Source organism: Erinaceus europaeus, chromosome 12 (assembly GCF_950295315.1).
Source record: "Erinaceus europaeus chromosome 12, mEriEur2.1, whole genome shotgun sequence".
Lineage (NCBI taxonomy): Eukaryota > Metazoa > Chordata > Mammalia > Eulipotyphla > Erinaceidae > Erinaceus > Erinaceus europaeus.
This window is the reverse complement of record NC_080173.1, coordinates 13,013,123-13,039,345: the sequence shown is the minus strand read 5'-3', so window position 1 is coordinate 13,039,345 and position 26,223 is coordinate 13,013,123. Positions and strand designations below refer to the sequence as shown.

Here is a 26,223-nt window from a genome sequence, read left to right as displayed (position 1 = left end):
GAAAGAAAGTGTGTTTACTTGTGACAGCCAAGGCTCAAACCTTTCTTTGCCCCTTGCAGGGGGAGAAGGGCAATTAAAGGACCCCAGGTCCCTGAGGCATCACCTAGCCCTGCTGCTCCCCAGCGCCTAGCTATATGCAGGGGGGCGTCAGTCTGTCGGCTTTACACCTGCAGAAGCACCCTCCTTCCTGTTATAGGAATCTGCAGGAATCGCTGACATAAGGGAGTGTGTTACAAAGGTGAAGAATTCACCTCTGAGCTGAAACCAGGTCAGCCAGAATGCATGGTATGAAAAGCTAAAAAGGGCAGGTTGACCTAGAAAGGACTGGTCCCTCTGCTTCCTCCCCTCCCATGCTTTTCTTTCTCCCAGGGGCTAAGATTGAGAAGAAAGAAGGCTTTGGACCTGATCAAATATGGGGCTTTTCACCTTCGTGTTTTCTACAGGGTGCTTGAAGGATTCCCCCCCACACACACATACCCCTTAAATGCTGAGGTTTTCCCAAAAGCTTCATCTAGGCCATGTGGATGGATAGAATAGGGTGTGTGTGTGTGTGTGGGGGGGTTTCCACAAAGGATGCTTGGAATTTCCTTTTGCACACTGTGCCATCTCTTCCCAAACCACTACCTTAATTAGTTGATTAATTAATTAATTTTGCCTCCAGGGTTATCACTGGGGTTCGGTGCTGGCACTATGAAGCCACTGTTCCTGGTGGTCACTCCCCCCCACACACACACTTTATTACATAGGACAGAGATAAATTGAGAGAGGAGGACATAGAGAGAGAAAGAAAAAGATAGACACCTGAAAACCCACTTCACTGCTCATGAACCATCCCTGTTGCAGGTGGGGAGCCAGGGACTTAAATCTGGATCCTTGGGCAGGTCCTTCCTCTTAATACGGTATGTGCTTAACTGGGTGTGCCACCGAACATCTCCCCCCACCCCTTTTTTTAAAAGTTAAAAGCATTTTTATGGCTCTTTTGATAGCTGTTACTGCTGCATCTTTCCTTTTGTCTCTGCTGTCTTATCCCTCTGGCGCTTTCCTGGTCCAGATCTCTGGCAAGGGGACTTAGTGGCGCCACAGAAGGAGCAGAGAGGAATGCAGGACTGGCCCCTCCAGAGGAGGCCGCTCCAAGGTCTGGGCTGCTTATCTTGAGGCGTTCTTTTCTCCAGACTCTAACACTGTGTGCTTCTGTTGTGGAGCAGGGGACTCAAACTTGATGAATTCACAGAAAGTCTTTGAACAAGAATATTCGCTGGACACTCTCTATCCCATTCTCTCTGATCTTATAGCCCTTGGTGATCAGTTACCACTGCTCTGGCTTCTGGTGGTGCTGAGGATTGAACCTGGGGGCTCAGAGGCTCAGGCATGAAAGTCGTTTGCATAACCATTATGCTGTCTCTTAAGGCCCAGTTGTTTATTATTATTCTTTATTTTGCCTCCAGGGTTATCAGTGGGGCTCGATTCCAGCACATTGAATCCACTGCACCTAGAGGCTATTTTTTCCCATTTTGTTGCCTTTAGTTGCTTATTATTATTTTAAGTGAGCCTCAATTTGATCACAGCTATTGACTCTCAATAGCTGGGTTATTTTACAGAAAAGGATACTGAGACCCCCATGCTAAGGGCTTAGTCCAAAGTAACATAATTAGTGAGAGCCTTGATTTATTTGTCTGGCTCAATGCCAAGTGCTTTTTCTCTACCTCGGTTTCTTCAACTGTTAAACGAGTCTTCAATTATTAAGTCTCCAACTTAATAGTTTGAAAATTGTCTTTGATGACTAAGGTAGGGTTTCATAAGGCTGCTGCCAGGGATGAAAGGGTTAATCTATAAAACATTTACCAGTGTTGGGCTCTTGAACATGCACTGTTTTACTGCTCCTAGCCCTCACTTTTTTTTTTTTTCCACCTCAGAGGGAGAGAAAAAAGAAAGACATTATAGCACTGCTTCACCATTCATGGAGTGTTCCCTGGTGCTCGATGCTCCATTGTAGTGTTGGGGTTTGAATCTGTTGCCTCTAGAATGGTACAGTGAGTGCTCTGTTAGATGAAATATCTCCTGCCCCCTGTATGCAGCATTTATAAGGGAGCCTGGGGTCCTGGGGATAGCCCCATGGGTAGAGTATGTGTCTTATTATTATATGGTTTTAATTTTTTTAAAAATATTTTTATTGCCACTAGAGCTATCACTGGGGCTTGGTGCCTACATGGCAAATCCACTACTCCTGCCAGCCATTTCCTCTCTCTCTTTCTTTCTTCCTCTCTTCCTTTCTTTCTTTCTTTCTTTCTTTCTTTCTTTCTTTCTTTCTTCCTTTCCTTCTCTTTTTATTTGAAAGGACATAGAGAAACTGAGAGAGGGAAGGGAGATAGGAAGAGAAAGAGACTGCCCCTAGAGGCGTTACAGATGTGACTGCTGTGTCATGTGTGTCATTAGGTGGCAGAGACAAGAGAGGCTTGATGTGACTGCTGTGTCATGTGTGTCATTAGGTGACAGAGACAAGAGAGGCTTGATGTGACTGCTGTGTCATGTGTGTCATTAGGTGGCAGAGACAAGAGAGGCTTGTCTACATCCAGTGCTCTGAGCTGTGAGCCACTGGGTGATTGATAGTCTGACACTCGACACAACACCCCTTGCCTGTTACTGCGTGTTTATCAGCAACCTGAATCCTATCCAGTAAAAACTCTCATTCTTCCTTAGTTCCTGCCTGCCCTCAAATGTCAAGGTGACCCTGTGACCTGAAGACTGGTGTTTATCCATGTGGGATGAAGAGTGATGGCTCATCATTCAAGGGCCATGTCTACGCTTGACCAGACCTGCCAATATACGCGGATATCTTCGCCCACCCTGCCCAACGCTTGACGTCTCGTCACCCAATCTGGTCCCCTACGCCTACACTGAACTTCTCTGTTCCAGTCTCTTGGAAACAGAGTTGGCAGTCAGCTGAGGTAAAGAACAAACACCTCATCACAGACCCCTGCAAGAGTCAACCCGGCTTTGACCTAGCACGTTATGATTGGGCCCTCCTCAATCGCTATCAAACAGGCCATGGCCAGTGCGCCGCTATGTTCCATCGCTGAGGAGCCAGAGACGAGCCGAACTGCCCCTGCGGCTACAGACAGACTATGACCCACATAGTCAACGACTGCCACCTCTCCAGATTCAAAGGAGGTCTAGAAACTTTACATCAGGTTCAACCTGACGCTGTTGACTGGCTATGGAAGAAGGGCAAACGCTAGAAGAAGAAGATTCAAGGGGTTACCAACCAGCCCAGCAGCCAGAGGTGGTGTTAGTAGATGGTCTGAGAGATCTGATCACCAACTGGTGCAGTGACCTTGCCAGACAGACCAGTCCACCATCCTCAGTCTTGTAGCAAATACCAAGAGTTTGACCAGGAAAATGTTGGAAGGCTACTTCATCCTCCAAAGGAGTTCACACAAATCGTGGGGATCCAACAGCTGATCAAATGCATGGCCTCACAGCAGTGAGTACTGCTATCCTAGTTCATGAACTTGGGAGGGAGGGGCTGTATTTTGTTCCCAAAAGTAAAATTTAAAGGGTTTCTTCAAAGACTTTGTAAAACTTGAATAAAAAAAAAAGTAAAAGAGAGGTACCTGCAGTACTGCTTGACAAGCTTCCCCATACAGGTGGGAACTGGGGATTTGAATCCAGGTCCTTGTGCCCACTGTAATATGTGTGCTCAAGCAGGTATGCCACCACCTGGCCCCAAGTACATGTCTTATTATTTGTGAAACCCTTGATTTGATTCCTTGTACCACAAGGGAGAGCCATAGGCAGCACTAAGGGGGCTCATAGATAGTGGAGACAGTGCTGTGGTGTCCTTCCTGCCTTTCCCCCTCTCTCCTACTACTCTCCAAGGATATACATTGAAAAATTGGGCTGGAGAGGCAGCACATGGGTATTTCACACGTGTGATATCTTAGTTCATTCCCTGGTGCTACATAAAAAAAAAAAGACAAGGGGAGTAGGGCGGTAGCGCAGCGGGTTAAGCGCACGTGAAGCAAAGTGCAAGGACCGGCATAAGGATCCCAGTTCGAGCCCCTGGCTCCCCACCTGCAGGGGAGTTGCTTCATAAGCAGTGAAGCAGGTATACAGGTGTCTGTCTTTCTCTCCCTCCCTCTGTCTTCCCCTCCTCTCTCCATTTATCTCTGTCCTATCCAACATCAATGACATCAATAATAACTACAACAATAAAACAACTAGGGCGGAGCTATGAGCAGCAGATCGCTTTCTCTCCTCTCCTCTCCTCTCCCAGATCAACTAGGAATACCAAAGGAGACCACCCGGACCGAAACAAGACAGGACTAGAATGACCACAGAAACCCAGTAAGTCAACCGTGAGTACAAACACACGTGGCTGGTGACAGAGAGGAGAGAGGGGCCTAAGGATAGATTAAGTGACTGCTAACAGTTCAACAGTTTATCAGTGGAGACACCACCTCCAGTCTGCTCCACCAACAAGGGGACAGCTGAAGGGAGGAGAGGACTCCCCAGAGACTCACCAAGTGCAACTCTGAGTCTCCATTGCTACTACCCTCAGAATATGGAGCAGCAACAGGGAGGGACACCAGGGGACAGAGATCTAACCGGGAAACTCAGGAGAAGACCTATACCTCCATGGCATAGCTGAGGGGCTGTGAAAGTCTCTTTGCATAACCACTGGATTATCTCTGCCACACCCTGCTTTATCTCTTGGTCAGGAGTCAGTGATTAAGCTGAAGCCTATTGATAGTTTAAAAGCCCTCAGGCTCCCATAGCCTACAGGGAAGAAAAAAAAAGAGGCTTTTACACCACTGAGCTCCAACTCAGGGATTGAAAAAACTGTTAACTTCCACCACTGTGAACCTTTTAATTAACTTACTTAGACACAAGTCAATCCAGGCAATAGTGATCAATAATTTGAAAAATACTGATAAAGGGAACTCATAACATAATATATAAAATGGTTAAAACAACAAGAAAAAATATTGGAGACTCGAACCAGGACAAGAGTCCAGCTAAAAGTCCTCCAGAGGGTGAAGCACAAAACAACGAGTTCAACATCCAAACATTAGCTAAGGAAATAATCACAGGAGTGAGTAAAGAATTTGAAAAAATTGTAATCAGAAATGCAGGAACAACAAATGAGAATATGGAAGAAAATTCTAATAATCTCATGGTTATTAGAGAGCTGAAAGCTGAAATCGCTGAGCTAAGAAGGCAACTAGCTGAACAAGCTAAAACAGTATCAGAGCAGGGCAACAAAATAGATGAACTCCAGAAAACAGTAGAGGGCAGAGAGAATAGAATCTATGAGGCTGAAAACAGAATTAGCAAGATTGAGGATGAATTAGAGACAACTAAAAAAGAAGTAAGAGATCTCAAAAAGAGATTAAGAGATGCTGAAAACAACAACAGAGTCCTATGGGATGACTTCAAAAGAAACAATATACGCATTATTGGCTTACCAGAGGAAGAAAGAGAAGGAGAGGAAGAAAGCATTCTCCAGGCCATAATAGCTGAAAATTTCTCTAGTCTAGACAACACCAAAGACATAAAGATTCAAGAAGCCCAGAGGGTCCCAAACAGAATTAACCCAGACCTAAAGACACCAAGACATGTCATACTTAGAATGGAAAGGAATAAGGATAAAGAAAGGATCCTGAAGGCTGCAAGAGAAAAACAAAGAGTCACCTACAAAGGAAAACCCATAAGATTAGCAGCAGACTTCTCCATACAAACACTAAAGGCCAGAAGAGAATGGCAAGATATCTATCGAGTGCTCAATGAGAAAGGCTTTCAGCCAAGAATACTATATCCTGCTAGACTGTCATTCAGACTAGATGGAGGCATCAAAACCTTCTCAGACAAGCAACAGTTGAAGGAAGTAACCATCACCAAGCCTGCCCTGAAAGAAGTTCTGAAAAGTCTCCTATAAAAAACCAGACCACCACAAATAAGACATATATCAAAACACTCTACAACTCTACAAGAATGGCGTTAAAATATCTTCAATCTTTGATATCAATAAATGTCAATGGCCTGAATTCACCTATTAAAAGACACAGAGTAGGAAGATGGATCAGAAAACACAACCCAACAATATGTTGTCTACAGGAAACCCACCTAACTCAACAAGACAAACACAGACTTAAAGTGAAAGGATGGAAAACTATCATACAAGCCAATGGCCCACAAAAAGGGGCAGGAACAGCTATTCTCATATCTGACATGATAGACTTTAAAATAGATAAGATTAAAAAAGATAGGAATGGACACTACTTAATGCTCAGAGGATCAGTCAATCAAGAGGACTTAACAATTATTAATATCTATGCACCCAATGAGAAGCCATCTAAATACATCAGACTTCTACTGAAAGAGCTACAGCAATATATTAATAGTAACACAATCATAGTAGGGGACTTCAACACCCCACTCTCTCAATTTGACAGATCATCCAGGAAGAAAATCAGTAAAGACATAAGGGAGCTAAATGAAGAGATAGATAAACTAGAACTATTGGACATTTTCAGAGTCATTCATCCCAAGAAACTGAAATACACATTTTACTCAAATCCACATGGATCGTTCTCAAGGATAGACCATATGTTAGGCCACAAAGACAGCATCAGCCAATTCAAGAGCACTGAAATCATCCCAAGCATCTTCTCAGACCACAGTGGAATTAAACTAACACTTAACAATCAACAAAAGATTAGTAACAGTCCCAAAATGTGGAAGCTCAACAGTACACTTCTTAACAACTTCTGGGTCAAAGAGGAAATCAAGGAAGAAATCAAAATGTTTCGAGAGTTCAATGAAAATGAAGACACAAGCTATCAAAATATTTGGGACACAGCTAAAGCAGTCCTAAGAGGGAAGTTCATAGCTATACAAGCACACATTAGGAAACAAGAAAAGTCACAAATAAACAGCCTGATTGCACATCTGAAAGCCCTAGAAGAAGAACAACAAAGGAATCCTAAAGCAACCAGAAGGACAGAAATCACTAAAGTTAGGGCAGAAATAAATAACATTGAGAATAGGAAAACCATACAAAAGATCAATGAAAGTAAATGTTGGTTCTTCGAAAGAGTAAACAAAATTGACAAACCTTTAGCCAGACTCACAAAACAAAAAAGGGAGAAGACCCAAATAAATCGAATAGTAAATGAAAGAGGAGATATCACAACAGACACTGCAGAAATTCAACATATTATGCAAGGCTTCTATGAACAACTATATGCCACCAAGCTAGAGAACCTGGAAGAAATGAATGATTTCCTAGATACCTACCAACTTCCAAAACTAAGTAAAGAGGAAGTGGATAACATGAACAGGCCCATCACAGTTAATGAAATTGAAACAGTTATCAAAAATCTTCCCAAAAATAAAAGTCCTGGACCACATGGTTTTACAAATGAATTCTACAAAACCTTCAAAGAAGAACTAATACCTCTGCTTTTAAAAGTCTTCCAGAAGATTGGAGACACTGGAATACTCCCTGCCAGCTTCTATGAAGCCAACATCACCCTGATACCAAAAGCAGACAGGGACACAACCAAAAAAGAAAACTATAGACCAATATCTCTGAGGAACATAGATGCGAAAATATTGAACAAAATTCTAGCCAACCGGATACAGCAGTATATCAAAAAGATTGTTCATCATGACCAAGTGGGGTTTATCCCAGGCATGCAAGGTTGGTTTAATATACGTAAATCAATCAATGTGATCCACCACATCAACAAAAGCAAGACCAAAAACCACATGGTCATATCAATAGATGCAGAGAAAGCCTTTGACAAAATACAACATCCCTTTATGATCAAAACACTACAAAAAATGGGAAGAGATGGAAAATTCCTCAAGATAGTGGAGTCTATATATAGCAAACCTACAGCCAACATCATACTCAATGGTGAAAAACTGGAAGCATTTCCGCTCAGATCAGGTACTAGACAGGGCTGCCCACTATCACCATTACTATTCAACATAGTGTTGGAAGTTCTTGCCATAGCAATCAGGCAGGAGCAAGGAATTAAAGGCATACAGATTGGAAGAGAAGAAGTCAAACTCTCCTTATTTGCAGATGACATGATAGTATACATGGAAAAACCTAAGGAATCCAGCAAGAAGCTTTTGGAAATCATCAGGCAATACAGTAATGTGTCAGGCTATAAAATTAACATTCAAAAGTCAGTGGCATTCCTCTATGCAAACACTAAGTTAGAAGAAATTGAAATCCAGAAATCAGTTCCTTTTTCTATAGCAACAAAAACAATAAAATATCTAGGAGTAAACCTAACCAAAGAAGTGAAAGACTTGTATACTGAAAATTATGAGTCACTACTCAAAGAAATTGAAAAAGACACAAAGAAGTGGAAAGATATTCCATGTTCATGGGTTGGAAGGATTAACATCATCAAAATGAATATATTACCCAGAGCCATCTACAAATTTAATGCTATCCCCATCAAGATCCCAAGCACATTTTTTAGGAGAATAGAAAAAATGCTACAAATGTTTATCTGGAACCAGAAAAGACCTAGAATTGCCAAAACAATCTTGAGAAAAAAGAACAGAACCGGAGGCATCACACTCCCAGATCTCAAACTGTATTATAGGGCCATTGTCATCAAAAGTGCTTGGTACTGGAACATGAATAGACACACTGACCAGTGGAATAGAATTGAGAGTCCAGAAATGAGCCCCCACACCTATGGACATCTAATCTTTGACAAAGGGGCCCAGACTATTACATGGGGAAAGCAGAGTCTCTTCAACAAATGGTGTTGGAAACAATGGATTGAAACATGCAGAAGAATGAAACTGAATCACTGTATTTCACCAAATACAAAAGTAAATTCCAAGTGGATCAAGGACTTGGATGTTAGACCACAAACTATCAGATACTTAGAGGAAAATATTGGCAGAACTTTTTTCCGCATAAATTTTAAAGACATTTTCAATGAAACGAATCCAATTACAAGGAAGACTAAGGCAAGTATAAACCTATGGGACTACATCAAATTAAAAAGCTTCTTCACAGCAAAAGAAACCACTACCCAAACCAAGAGACCCCTCACAGAATGGGAGATCTTTACATGCCATACATCAGATAAGATTTTAATAACCAACATATATAAAGAGCTTGCCAGACTCAACAACAAGACAACAAGTAACCCCATCCAAAAATGGGGGGAGGACTTGGACAGAATATTCACCACAGAAGAGGTCCAAACGGCTGAGAAACACAGGAAAAAATGCTCCAAGTCTCTGATTGTCAGAGAAATGCAAATAAAGACAACAATGAGATACCATTTCACTCCTGTGAGAATGTCATACATCAGAAAAGGGAACAGCAGCAAATGCTGGAAAGGGTGTGGGGTCAAAGGAACCCTCCTGCACTGCTGGTGGGAATGTCAATTGGTTCAACCTCTGTGGAGAACAGTCTGCAGAACTCTCAGAAGGCTAGAAATGGATCTACCCTATGACCCTGCAATTCCCCTCCTGGGGATATATCCTAAGGAACCCAACATATCCATCCAAAAAGATCTGTGTACACATATGTTCTTGGCAGCACAATTTGTAATAGCCAAAACCTGGAAGCAACCCAGGTGTCCAACAACAGATGAGTGACTGAGTAAGTTGTGGTCTATATACACAATGGAATACTACTCAGCTGTAAAAAATGGTGACTTCACCGTTTTCAGCTGATCTTGGATGGACCTTGAAAAAATCATGTTGAGTGAAATAAGTCAGAAACAGAAAGATGAATATGGGATGATCTCACTCTCAGGCCGAAGTTGAAAAACAAGATTAGAAAAGAAAACACAAGTCGAACCTGAAATGGAATTGGAGTATTACACCAAAGTAAAAGACTCTGGGGTGGGTGGGTGGGTGGGGAGAATACAGGTCCATGAAAGATGATGAATGACATAGTGGGGGTTGTATTGTTAAATGGGAATCTGGGGAATGTGATGCATGTACAAACTATTGTATTTGCTGTTGAATGTAAAACATTAACTCCCCAATAAAGAAATAAATTATTTATAAAAAAATAAAATAAAAATAAAACAACTAGGGCAACAAAAGGGAATAAATAAATATTGAATAAAAGAAATAAAGACAAGAAGAAAAGAAGACCTGGCTTTGAGAGTCCACAAATGTCTGTTATAGCAGGTGTTCTGTTCCTCATTATCACTATTATGATTCATTTGTGAGAGGATGAACCAAGTTATGGGTTTGGGGATTATTATTATTATTATTATTATTATTATTATTATTATTCTTTGATAGAAGCAGAAAAGGATTGGTGTGTGGGAGGAGAGAGACACCAAAGCACCAAAGCTTCTTCCTCCATTGTAGTAGGGGCTGGGCTCTGATCTGGCTCACATACATGGCAAAGCAGTTCACTATCCATGTTGAGTTTTTTACTGGCCTGGCTTGGGGGAATATTATCCAAGATGGCTAATGAACCTGTTCCCCCGGCTCAGAGCAGGCTGGATGGGACCATAATAATTTCTAGCAAGTAACATGACTGATCTCTCTGACTGAGTCAGATTTTGCCTGACTTTGAGTGGTGAGGAAAAAGAAAGTCATGGATGCTGATAAACCCTTAGAGGGGATGGTATCCCTTCCCCAAAACCCCTTAATGAAAAGCTGAGGGTAGGGAGAACAAAACCTCCTGGACAGAGCCCAAGATTACAAAGCAACATTGTATCCTTTGATGTGCTGAAGACTTTCTATTAGGTTGTTGGCAAGGTCATGATAAGATTTTTGCATAGGAAAACATAGAAAAAATGCATCATGACTTTTCCAACAACCCAGTATTTGGGGGTCATTTTAGATTCATCATGACTTGCATTTTACCTTTACCCAGTAATTTTGAGGTGAGACATGTGTGGTTGAAAGGAGCACGAAAAGGACACTGGTCAATGGCTGTTGTAAGTTTGTCCCAAGCTTTCTAGCTGTCAGGAGCAGGGGTGAGCTCACGTGGGGAGGACTCTGAGCCCTGGTGTTTGGGAAAGGTTTCTTCTCTTCTTGTCCCTTTGTCAGAGATTCACCCTGCAACACAGACTCTCCTGTAGACTCTCCTGTAACCTTTCCCAAATTACAGAGACATGTGACTTTTTTTTTTTTTTTTTTGCCTCCAGGGTTATTGCTGGGGCTTGGTGCCTGCACCATGAATCCACTGCTCCTGGAGGTTATTTTTTTTCCCTTTTCTTGCCCTGGTTGTTTTATTGTTGTTGTAGTTATTATTATTGCTTTATTGCTGTCATTGTTGTTGGATAGGACAGAGAGAAATGGAGAGATGAGGGGAAGACAGATAGGGGGAGAGAAAGACAGACACCTGAAGACCTGCTTCACCACCTGTGAAGCGACTCCCCTGCAGGTGGGGAGACAGGAAATCGAACAAGGATCCTTATGCCAGTCCTTGCACTTTGTGCCACGTGTGCTTAACCCACTGTACTACCACCCAACTCCCAGATGTGTGCCTTCTGTTCCTTCTTCCTGGGGGCCTTGGAGGAAACCAAGGCAGTCGGTGAAACAGTCCCACCAGTCTACTGGCTACTGCTGGAAGGAAGCCATGAGACATATAGCATATCACTAGGAAGAGTTTTGCCCTATGAAATTATTTGCAAACCTAAGCAAGGGAGCTAGACACTGAAAAATACATTCTGACTGTTGCTGAAGTCACATTCTAGCTGTTTTTTGTTTGTTTGTTTGTTTTGCCAGTAGGGCTTTTGCTGGAACTTTGTGCCTGAATCATGATTCCACCTTTCTTGAACTCTTTCCTCTTTAAATTTCTTTTTCTTTTTTTCTCTCTCTCTCCTTTTCTTTTTTATAAACAGAAATAGAGAGGGAGGGAGAGAGGCACCTATAGCACTACTCCTGAAGCTTCCCCTCTGAGGGGAATGGAGGGAATTGCTTGAATCAGGGTCTTTTTGTAGGGTCATGTATAAGCTTTACTGGGTGTGCCACCCTTCCCCCCAAAATCTATTTATTATTATCTATTTATGAGGGACAGAACTAGAGAATCACTCTGGCACATACAATGCTGGGGACTGAACTCAGGACCATCTTTTTTTTTTTTTTTTTAAGATTTTATTTATTAACCAGAAAGATAGGAGGAGATAGAGAGGAAGAACCAGACATCACTCTGGTACATGTGCTGACGGGGACTGAACTTGGGACCTCATGCTTGAGTATTCGATGCTCTATCCACACTGCACAACCTCCCGGATCACACGTCTGTTTTTTTTTTTTTATTAATTTATTGGGGATTAATGCTTTACAGTCAACAGTAAATACAATAGTTTGTACATGCATAACATCTCCCACTTTTCCACATAACAATAACTAGGTCCTCTGCCATCATGTTCCAGGATCTGAACCCTCCCCACCCTTCCCACCCCAGAATCTTACTTTGGTGTATTACCAGAGCACCTATCTATCATGCTACCTCCCTGGACGTTTTTACATTTCTGTTTAAGATAGAGAGTGAGAGGCAGGGAAGGAGGTTGAACCAGCTAGAGGAGAGGCATGAATGTGCATCTCCACCATTCCTTTTTTTTTTTTTTTTTTTTGCCTCCAGGGTTATCGCTGGGGCTTGGTGCCTGCACTACGAATGAATCCACTGCTCCTGGAGGCTATTTTTTTCCACTTTGTTGCCCTTGTTGTAGTTATTATTGTTGTCATAGCTGTTGTTGTTGTTGGATAGGACAGAGAGAAATGGACAGAGGAGGGGAAGACCGAGAGGAGGAGAGAAAGATAGACACCTGCAGACCTGCTTCATCGTGAAGAGACTCCCCTGCAGGTGGGGGGCCGGGGGCTCGAACCAGCATCCTTACGCCGGTCATGGCGCTTTGCGCCATGTGCGCTTAATCCGCTGCGCTACCGCCCGACTCCCTACCATTCCTTTTTTAAAAAAAATTTTTTTTAATTATCTTTATTTGTTTGATAGAGACAGCCAGAAATCACGAGGAAGGGAGGGGTAGGGAGGGAAAGAGACAGAGAGACACCTGCAGCCCTGCAGACCAAGGGCTTGAACCTGGGTCCTTGCACACTGTAACGTGCACTCAACCAGGTGCACCACCACCCGGCCCCTCTCCACCCTGCCTGAAGCTTCCCTTGCACATGGTGCTCCTATGCAGAGACGGGCGGGTGCGGGCTCAAGCCTGGATTCTTACCCAAGGTTAAATTTTTTGCTGATAGGTCCGGCCTCTCAGAAGAAAACACCAGCTCCAAAATAAAATAAAAGGGTTAAAAAACATGAATCCCTGTCATTAAGTTCTGGAATGACATCTTCTGCCTCTCCAAGCTTCCCACTGTTTTGTGTTTGTTCTCACCAGGAGGTGCACCCCGCCCCAGCCCTGTGCTGACTCTCTGGGCATGCAGGCCTTTCCAAAGTTTGCGAAAGATGCGACCAGAGGGTGGAATGTCTTGATTTTTATCTCGGGCTGATGCTCTCCTAACTTCAGGGCTCCCTGAGCTGCCCAAGAGGCCCATGCATGTGCAGACATCAGGGGAGAGACAGGCAGAGACGGAGAGAAAGTAAACAGGGTGACGACGTCTTCCTAGCGGGCCACTGGCAGGGATGATGAGCCCATTTCCCGGGCGCCCTGGGTCGAGGCCAGCCGCGTAATTGTCTGCTCCAGCCCCCCGCCCCAGGGTCACGGTGGGGGCGTCCCCCTGCGGGGCTTCGAACCCTCGACTTCTGCACATGCTGGGGTGCGGGGCTGCAGCAGGCCGGCCAGCAGTGTGCGGCTTTCGGATGCTCTGCACAAAGGGGCTGGAGCTCCGGGTGGAGGAGGCGGCTCCCGGGTCGGCTGGGCCCCGGGCCCGGCCCGCCGCCTCCCCCGCGCTGCCCGCAGCCCCCGCCCGCCCCGCCGCGAGGCCCCGAGCCCGGCCCGCGAGCCGCCCGCGCCGCCGCTCCCCGCATCCCGCCGCCCATTGGCTGGTGCGGCGCGGACGCTCCCGCCCCGCCTCCCCATTGGCCGAGGCCGCCGCGGACCCCGCGCACCCGCGGCCGCTGACATCACGCGGCCTGAGGCGGCGGCGCCCCCGGCCCGGCCCGGCCCGCCGCGCCCTCGGCACAGGCGCCGCCGCGGGGTCCGGCGGATGATGGTGCGCGGCGCGCCGGGGGCTCCCAGCCGCCACAGCCGAGGCGCCCGGGCGCAGCGGGCCGCGGCGGGCAGCCGACCCCCGCACGGGGCGCGGGGCGAGCGGCCGCGGTGAGGCCGAGGGCGGCGCGGGCGCAGCGGCCATGGGGGCCCTGACTAGCCGGCAGCACGCGGGCGTGGAGGAGGTGGACATCCCGTCCAATTCCGTGTACCGCTACCCGCCCAAGTCCGGTGAGGGCCGGGCCGGGCCGGCGCGGGGGGCGCGCCGCGGCTGAGGAGAGCGGGTGGCGGCGAGCGGGGCACGGGGACTCCCGGCGCGTCCTCGGAGGGCGCGGGGTCTGGGACGAGGGGCCCGGGGGTGGGCGGCCCGCGCGCACGCGGAGCGGCCGAGGTGCGGGGACTGCGGGGGCTGCGGCTCGGCGGGGGCGCGCGGCACCCCGTGTGGCCCCGCGCGCCCCCCAGTTCTCGCGGGAGCCCGGGGCCCGGGGAAGGCGAGGCGGCCTGGGCTCCGACACACGCACCTGTGCGCCGCATCCCGCGCGGGGAGCGACTGGGACTAGGTGGCAGCGCCGGGAACAGCTTGCCTCGGCCTCGCCTGCTGGAGGGCGGAGGCCAGAAATCACCCCCAGGGGGGCTGTCCCAGCGAAAGGCAAGACACGTTTGGCAGGAATGTCCCGGAGCCCAAGTAACCGAGTCCCCCTGTCCGTCCCTTTGCCGGAGTAGCCGCAGAGTAGGCTGGTGAATGGGGACCGCGCTGAGACAGAGGGCAGAGGGGGTGACATCGCAGAGAAGTTTTACATCTGTCTTTAGAATCATGCTTGCAGCTTAAACAAAATAATAAAGTCACCATCTCCTGCTCCTGGGTTGGGAGCATTTAAGACTGCAGGCGAAGGAGGCCGTGACAGCCAAGGAGAGAGGAACACACATGGATCAGACACAGCCACGTCGTTTCTGTAATTTTTACTTATAAAAAGGAAACATTGACAAAACCATAGGATAAGAGGGGTACAACTCCCACAATTCCCACCACCAGACCTCCGCATCCCATCCCCTCCCTGATAGCTTTCCTAGTCTTTATCCCTCTGGGAGCATGGACCCAGGTCACTGTGGGTTGCAGAAGGTCTGGCTTCTGTCATTGCTTCCCCGCTGAACATGGGCGTTGACAGGTCCATCCATACTCCCAGACTGCCTCTCTCTTTCCCTAGTGGGGAAGGACTTGGGGAAGCAGGGCTCCAGGACACATTGGTGGGGTTGTCTGTCCAGGGAAGTCCGGTTGGCATCATGGTAGCATCTGGGACCTGGTTGCTGAAAAAGAGTTAACATACAGAGTCAAACAAATTGTTGACTAATCATGAACCTGAAGGCTGGAATAGTGCAGAGTTGGGGGGTAGACACAGCCACTTCTGAACTGCTGGTGCTGGACCGTCTCCTCTGCATTATTATTATTATTATTATTATTTTGCCTCCAGGGTCATTGCTGGGGCTCGGTGCCTGCACTATGAATCCACTGCTCCTGAAGGCCATTCCCTCCCCTTTTTTGGCCTTTGTTACCCTTGTTATTATTGTTATCACTGTTGTTGTTGGATAAGACAGAAATGGAGAGAGGAGGGGAAGACAGAGAGGGGGAGAGAAAGGCAGACACATGAATACCTGCTTCACCACCTGTGAAGGGACTCCGCTGCAGATGTGGAGCCGGGGGCTCAAACCGGGGTCCTTCTGTGGGTCCTTGTGCTTTGCACCACGTGTGCTTAACCCGCTGCGTTGCCGCTCACCACCCCCACTCCCGCTTCTTCTCCTTCTCCTCCTCCTCCTTCTCATTATTATTATTATTATTATTATTATTATTATTACTGGCTTTTCTTCTGTGGGCCCGTGGCTACCTGCTTTCGTTTGTCCTAGCACCTGAAGAGGGTTTGGGTGATCTTGGCGAGGTGTCAGAATTGGAGAGGTGGAATAAAGACCTGCTTAATGAGATGAGCCGATTTCACAGCAGTGTATCTGGTTTGTGCCAGGTGAAAGCGGGGACCAGACAATAAACCTGCACTCTGTGGAGTGTTTGCCAGAACTGTGTCTCTCACTGCTTCCGTGCCAAAGAATGAGTCCTGGCAGAGATGAATATGGTTAAGAGCTGTTTTAGAGCAGTCTGAGATGAAGCTCTGGCTACTCGTTTCTAATAAAGCTCTCGCTAATTATGGCTAAAGGAAATTAGTGCTAAAGGAAGCGCGCCAGTTTTGATTTTTAATAGGCAAATTATGCACAAGTATTTGTGGATATTTTTTCCCCTTCCTGAAGTCTCTTAGCTTTTATTGATCAGACTAGGAAGCGTGCTTTGCTGAGCATGGAGTTTTCAGTAGACAGAATTTGCTGTCTTAGAGGAGTAGTCTCTCTCTCACGTAGGGGAATTGGCTCAGGCAAATCTCTAGAAGACTGTTCCTCAGAGGATAGTAATCCAAATGTGAATCTTGGGTGATGATAATCAAAGGAAAGTGATGCAAACTAAAACTCTTCAACACACTCAGTGTCCATCCCCCCACTACTGCCAGGGTGACTTTTTAAAATTCCTTTTTTTAATATTTATTTATTTTCCCTTTTGTTGCCCTTGTTTTTTATTGTTGTAGTTATTATAGCTGCTGCATATAGATATACAGAGAGTTGGATAGTACAGAGAGAAATGGAGAGATAGTACAGAGAGAAATGGAGAGAGGAGGGGAAGACAGAAAGGGGGAGAGAAAGACAGACACCTGCAGACCTGCTTCACCGCTTATGACTCCCCTGTAGGTGGGGGGCCAGGGGCTCGAACCGGGATCTTTAAACCGGTCCTTGCGCTTTGCACCATGTGCCCTTAACCCGCTGCGCTACTGCCCGACTCCCCTGACTTTTTTATTCTCAAGAAATGTATATGCATGTGTGTCAGGTGGTGGTGCACCCAGTAGTGTGCATACATTACAGTGCACAAGGACCCTAGCCCCCTCCTGCAGAGAGAAAGCTTCACAGAGAGGTAAAGCAGGGCTGCAGACGTGGCTCTTTCTCCCTCCCTATCCTATCTCCCCTTCCCCTCTTAATTTCTCTCTGACTCTATAACTAACTAAATAAATATCTTTATCAACAAAAAAGTAAACAAAGAAAAATAAATTACGAGAGGGAGACGCAGCATTGCATCAGCCTGTGTGGAGCTTCCCAGGCTGCTTGCTATCCGTGGTGCTCCCCTGTGTTGCCAGGGCTCAAGTCTGGGCCATTGTGCTTGGTGAGGCCCGCTCTACTGGGTGAGCTCAAATATTCCTTCCCACTCAACCGAGGCTTACCTAAGCCTTGTCTTTTTTTCCTTCAGGGTTATTGCTGGGGCTCAGTGTATGCACAACAAACCCACTGCTCCTGGAGGCCATCTCTTTCCCATTGTGTTGCTGTTGTTGTTGCTGCTGCTGCTGTTGTTGGATGGGACAGTGAGAAATGGAGAGAGGAGGGGAAGGCAGAGGGGGAGAGAAAGACAGACACCTGCAGACCTGCTTCACCGCTTGTGAAGTGACCTCCCCCCGCAGGTGGAGAGTCGGGGGCTTTGAACCATGATCCTTGCGCTGGTCCTTGCGCTTTACACTATGTTCTCTACCTCCCAGCCCCGTGTCATTCATTTTTTTAAGTGAAGTGTTTTGTTTTTTTTTGCCTCCAGAGTTATTGGTGGGGCTCGGTGTCTGCACTGTGAATCCACTGCTCCTGGAGGCTATTTTTTCCCTTTTGTTTCCCTTGTTGTTTATCGTTATTATTATTGTTGTTATTTAAGTGAGGTTTTTTGGGATACATCAATATAGCAAGTAGATCAAATTCCTTATGTTGAAGGTATAGCCCAGAAAACAGGAATCAGACTATCCATGGCCCAATTAGCAAACCATTATACATTGACATTTTGCATGATTTTTTTTATGTTCTAATTAGGTGCATCTCCCACTCTTCATCTCACATGCTAGGAAGGCACAGGCCCTCAGACATGCCTCTTACTGGCCTCCCAAGCCAATTTCTTGCTCTTTATTTTTCAGAGAGAGGAGGCAGGGAGAGACAGCATTGCTCCATCATCCATGGAGTTCTAGCGGTGCTGTCCATGGTGCTTCCACGAGATGTTGGCACATGAAGCCAGGGGCCTCTTGCATTGTAGGTTGTGTTCTAGCAGGTGAGCTATCTCCTGACCCTCAATCATTAAACTGACCTAACTCTTTATGGGATGATGCTATTTTAGACCTGAAAGAAATTTGGCCCAAGACGCACTCATTTTGTAAGAACCTGGAGGCCCAGGGAAAGGAACCCACGTGTGCCCAGAGCCACCAGCAGATTAGTGAATTTCTCACTAATGTATTAGCATCTGCCTTTCACGAGGAGTTGACTTGAATTTTGGATCTCGTCCCTTTTCATTTGTGGGAGGGTGGTGATGTTGGACATTAGAACTGGTACAACACTTAGAGACCTGTCCCTGGAGGGAATTCCTCCTTGAATGGATCATTGTGAAAGTTCCTTAGCTTGAGCACTGACAGTAGAACAAAACAAATAGCAGAGTCAGCTCTTGCAGGTGACCTGCACGGCTAAGCTAGGGACAGCCAGCCAGCCCTCCGGCCCATGGAAGTCCCTGAAACCACTGCCTATGCAATATAGTAGCTGTTTCAAAAGGCAACACGATCCATCCCTGTAGTAATGACCACAGTTGTCAGCAGCAGTTACCTCTCTCTCGTATTCTTAAATAAATTCCTTAGTTTTATATGTGCTTTTTAAAAAACTCCAGTGCTGGGTAGTGAGCCCAGAGCAATGAACATGCTTAACAGCCCTCAGTTGCCTCCCTGGCCCATTTTTATTCTATTTTTAGAGAGAGAGATAGGTTAGGGAGGGAGGGAGGGAAGGAAGGAAGAGGATAGAGGAGAGAGAGAGTTACCAAAGCGCAGTTCTACCATCGATGGAGTTCCCAGAATGGTGTCCCTGGTGCATTCATGTAGTGTCAGTTCAAAACCCCACACATGCGGAAGGCGTGCACTCTACCTGCTGATCTACCTCCAGGTCCCTGTACGCACTCTGAGCTGGAAGCCTCGAAAGTTGTTGAGGCCGACCAGGCGATTTCAAGTGGGAACTTGGGCTTGTAGATTTCTTCCTTCCCTCCCTGTTTCCCCCCCCCTCCTTCCTTCTTTCTCTTTCTCTCTTTCTCTGAAGATAGAGACAGAGAGGCAGAGGTAGAGAGAGGAGAGAGAGAGAACAGCACCCAAGTTTCCGTCAGTGCCATGGGGGCCGGATGTAAGCTTGGGTGATGCACAAGGCAAAGCAGTTCACTATCCAAGTGAGGTATCTCACTGGCTTTATTTAGTTATTTACTCGTTTACTTATGATAGAACTAGCTGAGGCCAGAGACAGCTCACCAGATAGGGCCTATACCTCGCCACGCAGACACGAGGTTCAATCCCCAGAACCATGTGGAAGGTGCTGCGGTGTGTCTATGTCTTTCTGTCTCTGTGTTTATCTAAATGAAAAAGGAGCCACCAAAAAAAAAAAAAAGATAGCTAGAAAATAAAATAGCCTAAAGTATTTATAATGACTTATTGTTTAAATAAATACTACAGCCCCGTGGCTCATGCAGTGAAAGTCTTGTTCTCACCACGTCCACCCACGTCCTCCACCCGCATCCTCCATATGCATCCCACGTAACAACTTCAGGTTTCTTTAGAATTCGTCCAGAGTTACTTGTGTAAGTGCAAGTATAGTTTGTTATTTTAGACTGTTCTGTATCTTGTTGGGTTTTTTTTTTCACTTCCAGAAATACTGGCCGTGTGTGTGTGTGTGTGTGTGTGTGTGTGTGTGTGTGTGTGTGATTTTCTCTATATTGGAGAGTTTCTTTGGTTTTAAAAAAGAATTTATAATATTTCTTTTAAAAATTTTAGCCATCTGTTTATTTTTATTTCGATAGGACATAGAGAAATGGAGAGGAGAGGAGACAGAGAATGGGGGAAAGAGAGACACCTGCAGCAGGAGGCTCAGGAGGCTTGCAGGTGGGGACTGGGGGCTTGAACCTGGGTCCTGTTGCTTGGTAACGTGTGCACTCAACTGGATATGCCATCACCAGCCCCTTTATAATATTTCTTTCTGTACATATGCTATCATTTTTTCTTCTTTACTAGAGCAGTGCTCAGCTGTGGCTTATGGTGGTCCTGAGGATTGAACCTGTTGAACTAAGAGCCTCAGGCATGAAAGTCTGTTGAATAACCATTGTGCTATCTCTCTGATTCCCCATGCCATCATTTTTAAACAGGGCCCTATTGATAAACATTTGGGAGGTTTTCTTTAGTCTTTTACTGTTTGAAGCAGTGTTATATATATGTTTTTAGGTGGTTTTTAGCTTTGTTAATTGATACATGTTAAATAACACGAAGTATGGTGGGCATATGTTTCTGTATAGTATATCTACATTAGCATAGAAAGATATTATTTTGCAATTTATTTCTACCTTTATAACTTCTGATTTATTAATGGGAAAGATAGGAGGAGAGAGAGAAAGGATCAGACATAACTCTGGTACATGAGCTGCCAGGAGTTGAACTCGGACCTCATGCTTGAGAGTCCAATGCTTTACCTACTGCCCTACTTCCCAGACCACTGTGAATTTTGAGTTAGAAGTCATACATGCTTTAAAATATTTCAAAATCTTTGCTGCTGTTCCTGCTTCTCTCTCTCTGTCTCTCTTTCTCTCTGTCTGTCTCTCTCTCTATTTGCCTCTAGGGTTATTGCTGGGGCTCAGTGCCAGCACTACGAATTCACTGCTCCTGGTGGCCATTTTTTCCATTTTTTTGGCTAGGACAGAGAGAAATTGAGAGAGGAGGAGAGTTAGAAATTGAGAGAGGAGGAGAGTTAGAGAGGGAGAGAGAAAGATAGACACCAGCAGACCTGATTCCTGGGAGCTCAAATCAGGATTCATTTTTATTTTTATTTTTATTTATGTATTCAATTTTGTTGCTCTTGTTGTTGTTTTTTATTGTTGTAGTTATTGTTGTTGATGTCATTGGATAGGACAGAGAGAAATGGAGAGAGGAGGGGAAGACAGAGAGGGAGAGAAAGAGAGACACCTGCAGACCTGCTTCACTGCTTGTGAAGCGACTCCCCTGCAGGTGGTGAGCTGGGTCTCGAACCGAGATCCTTATGCAGGTCCTTGTGCTTTGCGGCACATGCGCTTAACCCAGTGCACTACTGCCTGACTCCCCAAATCAGGATTCTTGTGCGGGTCCTTGCGCTTCATACCATATGTGCTTAACTGGGTGCTCCACCACCAGACTCCTCTTCTGTCTTCCTCTCCTTCTTTTGCCTCCAGGGCTTTGCTGGGATTTTGCACTCGAATAATTCCACTACTTCCAGCAGACTCCCCCTCCCTACCCTTCCCTCCCCCCCCCCCCCAGAGAGAGGGTAAGGGAGATGGGGAGAGCAGAAGCATCACAGCACGCTCCACCATTCCTGAAGCTTCCCCTTTGCATGGTGCACCCATGTGGTGGTTTGATCAGAGACTCTTAACAGGATCCCCCAGCACGGTAAAGTGTGTGCTCCACTAGGTGAGCTGTCTCCTGGCTCCCAGGCTTTGCTTCTTTTAAAGACCCACCATCATTTATTTAACAGTGGTATGACTTTGCAGGGGTGGTGGCATATTTATTATGATTACTATTTTTTTTAAGATTTAAAAAAATATTTATTCCCTTTTGTTGCCCTTGTTTTATTGTTGTAGTTATTATTGTTGTTATTGATGTCGTTGATGTTGGATAGGACAGAGAGAAATGGAGAGAGGAGGGGAAGAGAGGGAGGGGGAGAGAAAGATAGACACCTGCAGACCTGTTTCACCGATTGTGAAGCGACTCCCCTGCAGTTGGGGAGCCGGGGGCTTGAACCGGGATCCTTGAGCTTTGCACCACCTGCACTTAATCTGTTGCGCTACAGCCCAACTCTCATTATGATTATTATTATGACTCGGAGAGAAAGACCAGAACATTGTTCCACCACTTTATGGGGTGCCAGGGATCACACCCAGCGTCTCTAGAGGTGCATGTGCTGTAGAAGTGGTTGGTCTCTGCATGCTTATCCATCTCTTGAAAGAGACATCCATGTGGATAAAATTCCTTAGGCCATGGGACTGGCTGGTGGCATACTTAGTTGAGTGGATACATTACTATGTGCAATGACCTGGGTTCAAGCCCCTGATCTCCATCTGTAGGGGAAAGGCTTCATGAGCACTGAAGAATGCTGTAGGTGAAGTTGAACCTGGGACATCAGAACCTCAAGCATAAAAGTTTTTTTTTTTTTTTTTTTTGCATAACCATTATGCTGTCTGCCCTGCCCCAAGCTTGAGCTTTTAACTAATTGTAGCAAGAGCACTTATGCTGCAGTAGCCATGGAGACGGCTCAGTGGTAGAGTAGTAGACTTGCCTAGGATGCCCTGAGTTCTGTCCCCAGTTCTGCCGTGTTGTAGCAGATTCTCGGATTCTCTCTATCCTCCCCTCTTCTCTCACTAAACAAATCAATGTTTTAAAAGTGTTACGCTGGCGTATCGCACCAAAGTAAAAGACTCTGGGGTGGGTGGGTGGGGAGAATACAGATCCAAGAAGGATTCAGAGGACCTAGTGGGGGTTGTATTGTTATATGGGAAACTGGGGAATGTTATGCATGTACAAACTATTGTACTTACTGTTGAATGTAAAACATTAATTCCCCAATAAAAAAAATCAGAAAAGAAAAAGTGTTACGCTATGAAAACTGAAAATATCTAAAATGTACATTCTTTTTTAAAAAGATTTTATTTATTTACTTACTTATTTTTTATATTTATTTTCTCTTTTTTTGCCCTTGTTTTTTTTATTGTTGTTGTAGTTATTATTGTTGTTGTTATTGGTGTCATTGGTGTTAAATAGGACAGAGAGAAATGGAGAGAGGAGGGGAAGACAGAGAGGGGGAGAGAAAGATAGATACCTGCAGACCTGCTTCATCACCTGTGAAGTGACTCCCCTGCATGTAGGGAGTGGGGGCTCACACCGGTCCTTGCGTTTTGCGCCACATGCACTTAACCCGCTGCTCTTCCACCCAACTCCCAGATTTTATTTATTTATTCATGAAAAAGATAGGCGAGAGAGAAAGAACCAGACATCACTCTGGTACATGTGCTGCCAGGGATCAAACTCAGGACCTCATACTTGAGAGTCCAATGCTTTAGTCGCTGCACCACCTCCCAGACCACTAAAATGTACATTCTTAAAGATCACTATTTAAAAATTACATTATTGGGCAGGGGGAAATAGCATAATGGTTATGCAAAGAGACTCTCATGTCTGAGGCTTTGAAGTCCCAGATTCAATCCCCCGCACAACCATAAGCCAGAGCTGAGCAGTGTTCTGGTTAAAAAATAATAATAGGGAGTCAGGTGGTAGCGCAGCGGATGAAGTGCACAGGGCGCAAAGCACAAGGACTGGCCTAAGGAACCTGGTTCCAGTCCCTGGCTCTTCACCTTCAGGGAGTCGCTTTACAAATGGTGAAGCAGGTCTGCAGGTGTCTATCTTTCTCTCCCCCCTCTATCTTCCCCTCTTCTCTCCATTTCTCTCTGTCCTATCCAGCAACGACGATATCAATAACAACAGTAATCATAACTACAACAATAAAACAAGGGCAACAAAAGGGAATAAATAAATAAATACTTTTAAAAATAATAAAATAAATAAAAATTAGATTATTTTCAAAGTTTCATCACTTATCATCTCATGTCAGAAGTGTGCAAGTAAACAGAGCTAAATAGTAATATAGGCTACACTGTGACCAAGCTGGAGATAGTCTGGGAGCACAAGGTTGCTTTAATGTGTGTGTGTGTGTGTGTGGGGGGGGGTGGTGGTGGTGGTCAGTTAGTGCTAATACATGAATTGATGAGGTGGAGTAAAGAACAAATCACATAATCATCTTAGTAGATACAGACAAAATATTTGACAAAAATCTAACACCCACCATTTGAAAAACAAAAACAAGCAAGCAAAAAGTCCCTCACCAAACCAGGAATAGAAAAGACTTCCACAGCCTGATAAAGGAGGGAAAACTAAACCATACCATCATCATCATACTTAGCAAAAGGTAGACTTCGTTAATGTTAGGATGAAGAACAAGCAAGAATTCTGCTTTTATCATTTCATATTATATTGGAGATTCTAACTACTATCATCAGGCAGAAAATTTAAAAAAAATTAGGTCAGGGCCAGAGATAGCTCCTGGGTAGACCACGTGCTCTACCTATTGTGTGTAGCCCAGGTTTGTAGTATCTCTCCCTCTCCCTGTCTCTCTAAGAAATGGCTCAGTGAAGTCATACAAGTGTGAGCTTCTGGCTCCCCAACCTCCCAACTTTTTATCTGGCATTTTATTCATGTATTTGATTTTTTACTGTTGCTGGGGCTTCACCAATCCTGGCCAACCTTTTCAGATAGAAAGAGTCATAGAGAGGAGGGTTGGCACCAGAGCCCCAGAACCTCCCCCAGTCCAGCGGGGCCAGCCTCCAACCTGGATTGCATGGCAGATCAGATACCTTCCCAGGTGAGGTTGTTTTGTTTTTGTTTGTTTGTTTTATAAAGATATACTGGGGCCAGGCTGTGGTGCACCTGGTTAAGTGTACATAGTACTATGTATAAGGACCCAGGTTTGAGCCCCAACTCCCCACCTGCAGTAGGGATTCTTCACAAACAGTGAAGCAGGTCTGCAGGTATCTTTTTTTATTTCTTTATTGGGGAGTTATGTTTTATATTTGACAGTAAATACAATAGTTTGTACATGCATAACGTTTCCCAGTTTTCCATATAACAATACAACCCCCACTAGGTCCTCTGTCATCCTTGGACCTGTACTCTCCCCACCCACCCACCCCCACCCCAGAGTCTTTTACTTTGGTGCAACAGGCCAATTCCAGTTCAGGTTCTACTTGTGTTTTCTTTTCTGATCTTGTTTTTCAACTTCTGCCTGAGAGTGAGATCATCCCATATTCATCCTTCTGTTTCTGACTTAATTCACTTAACATGAATTTTTTAAGGACCACCCAAGATTGGCTGAAAATGGTGGAGTCACCATGTTTTATAGCTGAGTAGTATTCATATATATACCACAACTTGCTCATTTGTTGTTGGACACCTGGGTTGCTTCCAGGTTTTGGCTATTACAAATTGTGCTGCTAAGAACATATGTGTACACAGATCTTTTTGGATAGATGTGTTGGGTTCCTTAGGATCTATCCCCAGGAGAGGAATTGCAGGATCATAGGGTAGGTCCATTTCTAGCCTTCTGAGAGTTCCCCAGACTGTTCTCCACAGAGGCTGGACCAATTTGCAGGTGTCTATCTTTCTCTCTTTGTCTTCCCCTCCTCTCTCAATTTCTCTCCGTCCTATAGAATAAAATGGAAAAAGTATATATACCTATTAATTAATGAGAGAGCAAGGGAGAGAGAGAGAGGGAGAAGAGGGAACCAGAGCATCACTCTGGCACATGTGCTGCGTGGGATAGAACTCAGGACCCCATTATCTGTGATCCAGCACTGAACTTACTGTGGCATCTTCCGTGTTGTTCAACCCTTTTTTATGGCATTTAAAATGTAATCTTGTAAAGGAAGAAATAAAATTATTTTTATTTACAATATATGGTCCTATATACAGAATGTTCAAGATTAAAATTAAAAAGAACTTATGTGGCCCAGGAGATGGTGCAGTGGGTAGCAGCATAATGGACTTGCTTGCATGAGGTCCCAAGTTTGATCCCTGGCATCACATATACCAGAATGATGCCTGGCTTTGTTGTTCTTGTTGTTTTAGTTTTTTTTTTTTTTTTTTGCTTCTAGGGTTATTGCTGGGTCTCAGTGCCAGCACTATGAATCCACTGCTCCTGGTGGCCTTTTTTTTCTTTTTCCATTTCACTTGATAGGACAGAGAAATTGAGAGGGGAAGGGAGATAGAGAGGGAAAGAGAAAGACAGGCATCTGAAGACTTGCTTTACCTCTTGTGAAGAGTCCCTGTGCAGGTGTGGAGTGGGGGCTTGAACTCGGATCCTTGTGGAGGTTCTTCCACATAGTACTATGTGCGCTTAA

At 45.4% G+C, this 26,223-nt stretch overlaps 1 protein-coding gene and 2 pseudogenes across 6 annotated transcripts in view; all 3 read left to right on the top strand.

Moving 5' to 3' along the window:
- Positions 1 to 2,381: 2,381 nt before the first annotated feature.
- On the top strand, positions 2,382 to 2,484 carry LOC132542336 (small nucleolar RNA SNORA17; annotated as a pseudogene).
- Positions 2,485 to 2,495: 11 nt separating this feature from the next.
- Positions 2,496 to 2,616, top strand: LOC132542337 (small nucleolar RNA SNORA17; annotated as a pseudogene).
- Positions 2,617 to 14,069: 11,453 nt separating this feature from the next.
- Positions 14,070 to 26,223, top strand: part of RNF157 (ring finger protein 157) — a 107,505-nt gene continuing 95,351 nt past the window's right edge. For 3 of the 6 annotated variants that reach the window (XM_060202801.1, XM_060202802.1, XM_060202799.1), the window contains exon 1: positions 14,070 to 14,360. In XM_060202801.1, the coding sequence (XP_060058784.1) occupies positions 14,273 to 14,360 (88 nt within the window). In that variant the 5' untranslated portion in view covers positions 14,070 to 14,272. The remainder of the gene's footprint in view (positions 14,361 to 26,223) is intronic. The other 3 variants (XM_060202800.1, XM_060202797.1, XM_060202798.1) reach the window with 2 other exon arrangements.